Source organism: Halichoerus grypus, chromosome 8, assembly GCF_964656455.1.
Source record: "Halichoerus grypus chromosome 8, mHalGry1.hap1.1, whole genome shotgun sequence".
NCBI lineage: Eukaryota > Metazoa > Chordata > Mammalia > Carnivora > Phocidae > Halichoerus > Halichoerus grypus.
The window spans coordinates 107,795,161-107,806,558 of NC_135719.1; the positions used below are offsets into that span (position 1 = coordinate 107,795,161).

The following is an 11,398-nucleotide window of genomic DNA, read 5'->3' on the forward strand; positions in this document are numbered from 1 at the left end:
AGGGTTCTTAGAGACTATTTTGAAGAGAGAGAAAAAGCAGAGACAATTGGAACTTGATTCGGTTGATACCTCAGGTAAAGTGACTTATGAATTCTAATTTCAAGTGGCTTCCTCAGTGAGCAGATACTGATTTCTTTTTCTAGGCTTGACTAAATGTTGCATACCTTGAGTTTTCTTATTTATTTTTCAAATTTTCCAGTTTTTTAAAAATATTGGAGCAATTGACGATTTTTCCTAAAACCAGCCCCTTTGCTTCATGGGCAACCACTGCAGTTTTGAATTGTGTATTTATTCTGCCACTAAGTGTTGAAAACATGGGGAAATGGGGCCACTGGGGCCACATTTGTAACCACTCTGAATGTATTTCCAGTTTTCAGAATGGTGCTAGTCTATCTCAGATAATATGCCTGAATAATTCTGCATCGATTCTACTTTGGCAGTCCCCCAGTTATCCTAAATTCCTCCAGGGCATACTAATAACTTTCTGATTTCTCAGGTAATGTAAGGTCACCAGCGTAGCTTTTGTATTATCTTTTCATTTAAAAAAGAGAATGTGTGTACATTTTATACAATTTGCTGTGTCTTGAAGCAAAAGTATCACGGAGCACAAAGAGTTTGGAGACTTGTGCCTCAAGTTGTATTTTCCTTGATTCATCTTAGGGGTCACCATTTTGAGCTCTGGCCTTTGGGTGGTGGGTGAAGGTATGGGCACCGTGCGTCTCTGGGAGGCCCAAAGGCCCAGAGGAGGTCAGCTGAGGTGCTGTCGAGTATTATGGGCTTGGCATCTCATTTCTGAAAGAAATCGGTCAACCCATTCTTGCACACCCTCGGCCTCTTCTGTTCTCCTTCACTGCAATGGGGAGTAATGGAGGCAATTCAGCCAGACCCCAGGGCCCTGTGCATCCCGAGGAGGCTGGGAGGGCAGCTAGTGGGACCTGATGTCCGACCCTCCGTCAGTGGGTCTGTTCTCCACTCACCCGCGCTCCCAGTTTGTCACTCCAAGATGCGGACCCACTATGAGCTCTGTGCAAGCAGAGCCTCGCTGCTCCCTCGTCTGCTTTCCGCCCCGCACAGAAAACGCCGAAAGATCTTGACCCTTCTTACGCCCCTCCACCCTTCCACCCGGGTGAGCTTTTTCCCCAGACTCCACCGCTCCGCACGGCCGCTTGACCCCATTTCACGTTAAATGTGCCGAGGACCCGCCCTTAGGACCCGCGCGCACTAATCAGATCCATCTGTCTTTGGAGAAAGAGTTTCACCTGAGCCCCGGGGCCCAGAGTGCGGACGAGCCGGACGGGTGGTCAGCTCGGGTGGCGGGGGGAGCGGGGAGAACCTGAAGTCCGCAGTCCGCATGGGAGGAGGCTGCGAGGAGCCAGCCCGCCGAGCGTCTCCCGCGCGGCCGCCGAGCGCACAATCTAGTCCCCGGCGGGGAGGACGCCCCCTGGCGCCCCCGCCGCCGCCGCCGGCCGGGGGAGCTCCGGGAGCAGGCGCGGGGCGGGGCCTGTCGGGCCGGATCTTGACGTGCGTCCAAGGCCGGGTGATTATTGGGGTCTGCCAGCGTCGCGGCTGCCCAGAGTCCTCTCAGTGTGGTGCTGCCCGGCGGCAAGGGGGTGGTGGAACGAAGCACGGTCAAGACAGAAAACAAAGTCAGCAGGTCACCTGGCAGGTTCTGAGCGCCTTATGCAACGAAAGCCGGGGAATGTGTGATGCGTTCCGGGCCCTTACTCCCTTCCCCTCTTTTTTCTTAAGCTCCTAGGAAGCCGGTTCCAGTTTAAAGGTTGGGTAGGGATCCCAACCTAGAAGACCCAGCAGCTCTTCTAATGTGGTTACGACTTTGCTGAACTCCTCAAGAGCGATTCTCCCTCCCCATCTTTCTTCAAGTAAAGGGAACATTTCTCTGGGAAAGAGAAACTGGGGGGGTGGGGGGGTGGCAGGCTTGATCCAAAAGCGATGCCGAGTATCAGTCTACAACTTCCATAAAGTACTCCCAAAAATGTAACACTGAACCCTAAATTAAATCATCCCCACACACATTCAACGCCGTATGCCCCCGGGCTTCAGGACTGTGCCTTCAAACAGAATTTAAAGAGTTAAAGCTGGCCGTAGCTCGTTTTTCATGCTAGCATTTGTGGCATTAGGACTATTTTGTTAACTAGGTATATGCAATTCACAGAATTTCACGGTAAATTCCCCAGACCAAATATTTGGCTGAACAAATAAACAACATTATCCATTCCTGAAAATAAGCCAGTAGAAGGAGGGGGAGGTTGGGGGGCAGGGTGGTTGCTAGAAAGTGACCTGAGCCCGGCAACCACCAGGCTCCGGATTCGCCCTCTGATAATTTGTCCAAGCGCCAGAGATCTGCGTGCGGGTTCCTTTCCAATAATACGGACATTTCAGAAAGTTGCTGGAAATCGGGCAAAACACATCAAGGCCGCCTGAGGGGAACCCATAATGGGCTTCCCCTAAATGATTTATTCGACCTCCATACCATTAATCAAAGGGGCAGCGACCTGGGGGGCTTGAAGAGGGGGAGCAGTATCCCTCTCGCGGGGAGTTTTGGAGGAACTGTGGAGTCTTGCTGCCTTTGCCTGGGGCTCTGATCTCCTCTCTCCACCTGCGCTCTCCGGGGAGCTGGGGCTTTGGCAACCGCTCTACTTCTATTTTTATTGGTTTCCACTAAGCTGCTCCTTTTGGAAGATTGTAGGACTTTAGTAATTAAAAACAAAAATGAATCCTGCCTCACCCGAACCCCCAAGAGCACATGGAAGAGTTGTGTACATGAATGCAGGGGGTGCACACACACACACCCCCCACCCCCACTACCACTGGTACCTCCACCTTCATGAGGGAGAAACGCACTCCTATCAGCCCACCTCACACGGACTATACAAAGACACAGCTTTTGCCCCCAAACCTACCCAAGCCTATGCAGGAAGAAGTACACACATAAGAAATGAACCTAAGCAGGCCAAAATGCCAAGGCTTAATTTAGTTGCTAGTGGCAAGTAAGAAAAAGCAAAGGTCTCTTCCTCTGGTCCTCTTAGCTTTTATATACATGTCATTCCAGAGAGCCAGTTCTCTGCCTTAATGGCAAGCCCCTAACTGAGGGATACTCAACATAGTAGCATTTTCCTTCTTGGCCAGAAATTGGGCTTTTTCCTGGAAGAAACCCTGGCTCAGAGTAGCACATCCACTAGGTATCTCACTTTCTGCCCAGCTCTAGAGAAGGGGAGCTGGCATTTGACTTGAGATTGCATGAAGGACACAATGTTTTCACAGTGCCTCCTTAGAAATTTTGACCCTTCAGTTTCTGATCCCATTGCCATCCAGCCCAAACTGTTAGAATTTCGAACTCCATGAAGGCCTTCATGTGGGGAATAGAAGACAAGGGGATAAAGTCAAGAAACACTGGAGAATTCCACCATGTGGCATATTAAAATATGGTCACCAAACTTTTCACAGGTAAGGCACATAATTTATTCTATTGAATAAAACCCACTTCACCACCACCCCCAAATCCTGTACACACACACACAAACACACAAACACGTGCAAATTAGTTTTGGTTTGAAAATACAACATTGGTGCCTATCATGACTGGAGACCCCCTAGGGTATCATAAAAGCTGTGATGGGAGTTATTCCATCACCCTCAGCTGAGACGCACCTCTAACAGGTGAGCAAAAACAGAAGATGTACCAGGAGCCCAAAACTGAGTCTTTAATCTGGCCTACTCCTTTCATCCCACTGTTTCTCCAAGGCATGTGTCATCCAGATGGGAGAGGATACTGCGTCCTTGTTAACATTAAATAGAAATGGAAAACAATTCATCCTGGCAATTACCATCTCTCTACCATCAGTTTACTTCCTGTCCCTCCAACTTAACCACCTCCAGTTACCACCCTCTGACTTCCATCCTGCCCCTAGCCCCTCAACAGGAAAAAAATCTCATTCAAAAGAGATGGGGGCAGAAGGAAAAAGGATTAAAGAGAAAAGGAACAGTGTACTTTTAAAATAATGACTCATTTTATTTTTTCTTTTAATATGTAGTTATAAATATATTTTGTCAAAATATATGATCAATATGGTCAAAACATTTGCACGTAAAGTCATAAATAAGGTCAAGGTGAATGTTTAGGTTTTTTTTCCTTTTTTTTTTTTTTAAAGATAAAAGTCCAGCTATAAGGAAGCAGTCTGTGTAGTGTGTGGATGAGTGGACGGGAACGTGTATGTCCCCAAGGACTGCCTGATCTCAGCGACACCCACATCCCTCTACTACCATCTCCTGATAATTTTTCAGTACCACCTTGTCATACTCATCCAGGTACAGCATGGAGATGGCACTCAGTTCGGTGGGAACACAACAGGCTTTGGGGATACTGGAGTTGACAGAGTTGACCAGGGTCTGCACGATGGCATGGTTGGTTGAGTTGAGGTGGTCGGCCAGTGGAAAGGGGCAGTCCCCGTGGCAGTAGAAGGCCTGGTAGCCTGGTGGGGCCACAATCCAGTCATTCCAGCCTACATCGCTGAAGTCCACATAAAGTGAGTGGCGCCGGCAGTTCTTATTCTTCTTCCGGGCCCGCTGTGGGTGATGCTTGGGGCTCCGCTTGGCCCTCTGGCGTCGGGTCAAGGCATGTCCACGGCCATCATGGCCAAAAGTGACCAGGAGGGGCCGGAGCTGGGCCCAATCCCCACTCCCTTGAGGTAACGATCGGCTAATCCTGACATGCTGGCCCTGGTGGGTCCGTGTCTGATGGAGGTGAGTCACCTCAATGGCCAGCCCGTAGTTCGGCTGCTTCTCCCGGGTCCAACGAAGGACCGCAGGGCTCACATCAAAAGTTTCCCACCGTGTCACATTGTGGTGGACCAGTCTCGTGTCCAGTAGTCGTGTGATGAGGTGCCCAGGTGCCACTTCTGCCGGGGGCTTCATAACCTCATAAATGTTTATTCGGTGGAAGCCCTGCTCCCAGTCAGGGCCCTGGTTCACCTGCTCCCGGAAGAGTCGAAGCTCTGCAGAGGAGATCACCTCGTTCTCTGGGATGCTGCTGAGGTTAAAGAGGAAACGAAAAGCAGAGTTTTCGCTGGTCCCTGGGATGTTCTCCAAATGTTCTAGGCACAGTCGAGGAGGAAAAGGAAAAAGGAAAAGAAAAAAAAAATAAAAGCACATTAACTTTTTTGAGAAATCGTAAAGTCAAGAAATAGCTTCAGTCAAGAAGCTTTGGGTGATGAGTGCTGAATTTTGCTTACATAGTGGAAGCCTATTTGGGGAAATAAGCATATCTTTTAATATGAAGGAGCAGATAAATGGGCTGCTAGCAAGCCAGCAAAACTTAGCTAGCATTCAGCAAGCACCAAAGACAGAAAGTATCTCCCAACCTCCTTTATATGTCTAATAATTTCCATGTGTCAACTCCTTACTCCACCACCATCAGACTCCCCTTTTAAAGCTCTCTTGGCTTTGTGTACACAGTTTTCTTTACAAGTGGTTATAAAGAAAAAGGGGGGCCAACAGAGCAGAGGCAGGAGGAAACATGCACACAACTACCCTCTCCTTCTTCTTCAACTTTCGAGTACGTTACTAAACATTTCCCCAGCGATCTTGGAAACACAGAGCATGCCTTGTTGATCATGTTACAGAGGGGAAAATAAATTCCAACACAGTAATGATGCTGGTGGATTAATAACTCAGATTTACTTTGGAAAAGAAACATCCGCTAGGAAACATTCAGATCGGATTACAAGGCCCCTATTGAATAAACCTGAAAAACACACAGCTGTAATATTAAATTCAGTAGGTGCTTTGAAAAAAAACGGGCAGAAAACCTGGCAAAAAAGGCTTTGATATAGCAAAAACACACCGCAGGGGCTAGCCCACGTCTGCGCGGTGTCATTCCCCTTCCCCCGAACCCCTCCCCTCTGTCTCCAAAAAACAAATTCAGCCACAGCTCTTGGAGGTAAGCAGCTCTGCTCCCCGGCCTCCAGGATTTGGGGCTTTGATGTAACCTGAACTCTTCCCCCACCCAGGGCTTCCACTGCCCCACCGACCAGCCCTACTAGCCCTCCCCCGCCCGGGACGCTCCGCAGGGACTGACCTTCGTGGTGGAAGCTCCTCACGGTGTTGGCCCTACTGGCGGGGCGCTCAGGATACTCCAGACCGATGCTGTGGATCTGCTCTTCCTCCTCCTCCTCCCCAGACTGGAGCCGGTAAAGATCCCGCATGTAATCTGGGATGACGGCGCTCTTGCTAGGCTGCGGGCGGCGGCGCAGCCCGAACATCTGCAGAAGTGTAGCCTCGAAGTCCCGCAGGAGCTCATGGCTCTGCCCTGAGCGGCGTCCTCCCGCGTGGCCCTGAATCTCGGCGACTTTTTTCTTCCCCGTCTCAGGTATCAAACTAGCATGGCTCGAGCCTCCTAGCAGGACTTGGCATAATAAAACGACCATCAGCATTCGGTTACCAGGAATCATGGTGTCTCTGGGGAGGGGGAGGAGGTGGAAGGTTAAAGAATAAATAAACACCAATAACGAGAGAGAAATAGAGATGTCTCTGCGTATGCATATAAGGCCAGCGATGGAGGGTCAAGATGTAAAACAGGTCAGAAAGATCAAGTTTGTGTCTTCTCCCTCACACACCCCCACCAGCACCAGCTGCAGCCATGCACGGCCTGAAAGTAGGAATTGCCCTGTAATTACTTGGTCTAACTTGTTTACAGTCAAATAACCCCAAATCAGATAGCCTCCATCCTGTTAATCTTTTTTTGTCCCAACTGCTATCTGAGCCATGATCTCAGCTTGGTTTCTTCAAGGATAAACAGTTAACATTGAGGGGGTAAAAAAGGGTGGGGGAGGGAGAACTAAAATGCCATCGCTCTCCACTTCAGACCTTCAGCCTCTCTCCCTCTTCCTCCACCCTCCTTCTTCCTCCGCCCTCGGAGCCCAACTTCCACAACTTCCAGCTGGTTCGGAGCAGGAGGGTGGGCGAAGACACAGGGCGGCGAGGTCCAGAGGCTGAGACCGAGAACGTGGTCTGGGAGCTGACCGAGTGAGTGGCTTGACGGTTTATTTTACTGTGGCTGATGAGTTTGAAATGCCCAGCAAAAAGCATCTGATCGCGTCCGCTCACTCACTCCCAGGAAAGCGGGGGGGGGGGGGGGGGGGGGAGTGGGGATGGTTCCGAGAGAGACCTCTTGTGAGTTTTGACAAGCAGCTGGGAACAAGCACGGGGGCCCTGGGCTCTCCCAGTTAAGTGTGTGTGTGTGTGTGTGGTTGCCCAGAAAGTACAACCCCAGGCTGCAGACCTTTCATCTCTTTAGCCCCCTCTTGCTCCCCTTTCTTGCAAGGCACACGATCTGAGAGTGCGAGTGGGAGCAAGCAGAACTTTAAACAAAACCGGTACGCTCAGAGCTCCGCGGCTGCCCGGCCAAGAAGAAAGCGACAGCGCTGCCAGAAAGCGGAGTGTGAACTCTGGAAAAAAGGTCCGACGGGAGGGACACAAGGCGAGCAGGGGTGGGGAGGGCAGAGTGAAATCCCAGGAGGGGGGAAGGAAGAGGTGTCTACTCACTGACAGAAAACAAGGCATATAATAACAGTCCATGATTCTTGACAGCCAATCTTGAACAAACTTGCTGGAAAGGCTCAGAGGAGCTGCGGCAGTGCGTTGCTCTGGATGGCACTACGGAATGGCTCCTAAAATGAATATTTGAATATAATGAGACTCTGGCGCAGACTGGCTCTGTTTTTCTTCCAGCCCCTCTGAGTCACGTGAACGCAGAAGCCCCGCCCCGCGCACGGAGGAGCCCGCCCTTCCCGCGGCGGGCGGCGAAAGGGCCCGCGCGCCCTCCCCCCGCGGCCCCGCCCCCTCCAGGAGAGTCCAACCCCCGCGCCGGCCGCCTGAGCCGCCAGCGGTCTGGGAGGAGCTCCGCGCCGGGCTCGGCGCAGCCCCCGGCGGGTCCCCGGGCACAGTGCGCGGAGGACGCGGTCCTCGCTTCTACCTGCGACGTTCGGTGCCGCGGGCCGGGCCCCCGCGCCAGCGGCCTAAAGCCGGAGGATCTGGGGCGCACTATAGGGGCTGCGCCTCCAGCGCGAACACGGCTCAAATGGGGCCGGGAGCTGGGACGGCGGCGTCTCAGCAGCTCAAAGCCTCTCCAACACAGGGGCACTTAAAAAGGAAAGCGCTGAGGGACAGACAAACACGCGCGCGCGCGCTCCCCGCCATTTCCTCCCCGGGGTCTCCGCGAGGCCAAATATTGCTCCCAGCGACAGCCAGTCACCCCTTGGCGAACGCCTGCGAGTGCTCGGACGAGCCGGGCTGGCGCTCGAGCTCCTAGCCAAAAGCTGCTGCCCCTGTCACGCACCGGGCCGGAGGGGGACGTGTTAGGCGGAGATCGGTGTGGGAAAGTGGGGAGGGAGCGGCCGCTGGGCTATTTTCTGCGCTTCCATTTCCGAGAGAATCTCCGCACCGCGTCGGCCGCGGGGTCCACTCCGAGCAAAGCAAATTCCCAAAGAAAGCGGTCCTCGAGCCATTCAAGGCGGAGGGGCGGACTCAAAAGGAGACGTCGCTGCGGAAAGGGCGCACCACAAGTTTCGGGTCTTAATGTCGCTGAGGTTTTACATCTCCCGACCCGGCGCAGAAAGGAAATCCCACCGCGTTCCCAGGAGTCGAGAAAACCGTGAACAGCTTTCGGCCTGCGCTCGACCTCTGTGTCTGCGTCTCTCTCTCTCTTTCTCCAGATTGTCTTATTTTTGAAACCACCACTCCTCCCCCCGCCACTTCCTTCCCCCACCCCCTTCCTCCTTTGCACCAGCTGCAGAGTCGCAGCAAATATTCCTTCAAGAACCTTAACCAACCCACAGCTCAAGGAATTACCGGGATGTCCTGACTCTAACGGAAGATGCTACATGCATGGGTGGTTCTGCACGGGGGCCTTTTCAAAAACCTGCCCCGCGCGACTCTCCCTAGGCCCCAGCCCGCCCCGGGGTCCCGAACCCCAGACTCCCGCTCCCAAGGCCACTGCACCCGCCCTCCCTTCCTTGAGGCTCTTTCAAGTTCCAGCCTCGGGTCGCTTCAGAGATCGAGGGCTCAGGTTGCCCGCCTCTCTCCCTCACAAACTTGGTTTCCTTCTTGAGGGCACTCGCGGGAAGCGTTTGAGGAAGAGTAAAGAATCAAACGCTTAGCCCTCCGTCCGAGCCCCGGCTGCCCGGCGCCGCCCCACAGCGCCGGCCAGGGTGTGGAGGCCGCGGGCGCCCCTGCGCGACGGTCGGCGCCGCGCGAGAGCCCCGCCGCTTCTTGAGCGGCTCTACGGTTTTCCCGCTCCCGCGCCACCGCTGGGACGGACTGCGAAAGGGCTGGGAGAGCGAAGAGGGGTTTTTTCAGACGCCTGGAACCCTAAAAATGCCCCGTGGGAGGAGCTGTAGAAACGGGAAAAGCAGAGAAGAGCCAGTTCCCGCGGGGCGAAGGGCCCATGGAAGGGGCGGGCGCCCGGGATCCCCGGACTATCCTCTGCCCCTAGGAATCTCTCCGGGCGGCGGCGGGAGCGCGCGACGCTAAAACCCGGAGGCTGGACGGAGAGCGGGTTGTGTTTCAATTTCGGATTCCGTAGGATTCATCTCTAATCACGCAATTCCCCCCCCCCCCATTTTTTTCTTTAATTAAAAAAGACAAAAGCCCAAAAGGACGTTCGTCTGCAGAACTTTTTCTTGGGGGGCAGGGGATGGCAGGGATGCAACTCGGGGCGCTTGTCCTTTACTTCTCCACCAGAGTCTTCTCCCGACGCCGAAGTTTGCCCAGAGGTGGCCTCAGTTTACCAAGTCTATGTTTTGGGGGGTTCTAACGTCTCACAAAGCTTTCAGCCCACAAACTGCGATCCTCACAGTCCATCCACCTAAGCGGTGCCCAGGAAGCGTTTGAGGCCTCGGGCCCAGCTCCCGCGAGGAGGGGTCCGCAGGGACCCGGGAATCCCGGGACACTTGCTGGTCGGATCTGCGCTAGGAGGACCAGTATGAGCCTCCGTCCGCAGTGCGTCTCGCCAGCGACTCCCCATGGGCCACGACACCGCAGGAAGACGCGTGCCCGGAGCGCCAGGCATCCCAACCATCGTCCCTACAGACCCTACACCAGGAAATGATAGGGGAGAGGCTCCTTGGATGCTGCAAGTTCATGAAAACAGCTTGTGGATAAGGCGCGTCGTGCAGCCTCAGTTCGCGTGCTCTCAGGGGCTCCGGCGGGCTGGGGGCCGGATCGGGTGACACTCCCCTCGACGCAGCCCCTCGGGCGGCGCGCAGGCCCCGGAGGCAGCAGGACCGCGCTCCCGGCGGCAGAACCAGCCGTGGTTAGGTGTTCTTTCCTCCATCTCGCGGTCCCTCGGCCACCTCACACTGTCCGGACCTCGGAGCCGACACTCCTTTCTCTCCCGGCCCTCCTGTCCGGGATCGCGAACGCCAGTGCCCCCGCAACGCGTTCCGCTCAAGACCTCGCAGTCTTTCCCAGCGACCCCCCAACTAAAGGCTCCTCTTCTTCCCATCTCTTCTGCCCAGAACCTACCAAAGGTGGCAATCGCCCGGGGCCGCCGGACGGAGAAAGTGGCCTGGGTAGAGGCAGTAGCAGATGTGGAAGTGTCCTTCAGCGCCAGCATCCCTACCTCTAGCACCACCGTTGGAGAAAAAATAGGCCACCTTTAGCTGTGGTCAAAGGCTGAGCACCCCCGCTGTTCCCCCCCAGGGATGCTCCCCGGCCCCCTCTGCCCGGCACCCCTCGCCAGGTAGCCTTGCTCACCATAGGTCCCTGCAGTAGCGGGCTCGCCAGCAGCAGCTCCTGGGGACCTCTGAACGGCTGCAGTGAACCTGGGCAAGGGCCGAGGACTGGGGCGCTGCAGGCTCGAGACGGCGCGGACGGGAATCCCATCAGAGAGGCGAGATACTCAGCCCCGAGCAGCCGCAGCGTCTCAGGCTCCCGTCCCTCGGCTCCGATGCCACACTCACCTAGCTTCCGGGCAGGGCTCCGCTCTCCTTCCCTCCCTCCCTCCTCCTCTGCCCTCGTGCATCTTCTCCTTCCCCCCTCTTTCCCTCGCTCTCTTTCTTTCTTTCCTTCCTCCTCCTCGTCCCCGACAGCCCCTCCCTTCTTCCCTCCGCCCTCGCTCGCCTCCCTTTCTGGGATGGGAGCCCCGCCCACATCCTCCCATCCAGCCGCCGGGCCTCGCGTCGCAGGCCCGGGTCCCGGAAGCCCGGGCTGCGCCTGAGTCCGCAGCTGCTGGCCGGGCCGGGACCATGCTGCCTCCAGCTCCGGGAAGCGGCCGGGGCTCACCTGGGGACCACGTGCAGAGGTACTAGAAAGCATGCACCGACTAGTCGCCGTACCTTCCAAAAATACCCATGGGAGTCTGGGCTTCCCCGAGTTTAGAGTA

The 11,398-nt window shown here is 54.8% G+C and overlaps 1 protein-coding gene across 5 annotated transcripts; it reads right to left on the reverse strand.

Moving 5' to 3' along the window:
• Window positions 1-3,456: 3,456 nt before the first annotated feature.
• Window positions 3,457-11,038, reverse strand: BMP4 (bone morphogenetic protein 4). 5 transcript variants are annotated; one of them, XM_036104540.2, is made up of 4 exons: window positions 10,977-11,038; window positions 7,561-7,685; window positions 6,095-6,421; window positions 3,457-5,111 (listed from the first exon to the last, which is right to left on the reverse strand). In XM_036104540.2, the coding sequence occupies exons 1-4, from the start codon at window positions 11,036-11,038 to the stop codon at window positions 4,255-4,257; spliced, it is 1,371 nt and encodes a 456-aa protein (XP_035960433.1). In that variant the 3' UTR covers window positions 3,457-4,254. The 5 variants fall into 5 exon arrangements, with proteins under 5 accessions (XP_035960433.1, XP_077909846.1, XP_077909848.1 ...); XM_078053720.1 differs by lacking the exon at window positions 10,977-11,038 and adding an exon at window positions 10,771-10,894; XM_078053722.1 differs by lacking the exon at window positions 10,977-11,038 and adding an exon at window positions 10,540-10,604.
• Window positions 11,039-11,398: the final 360 nt, after the last annotated feature.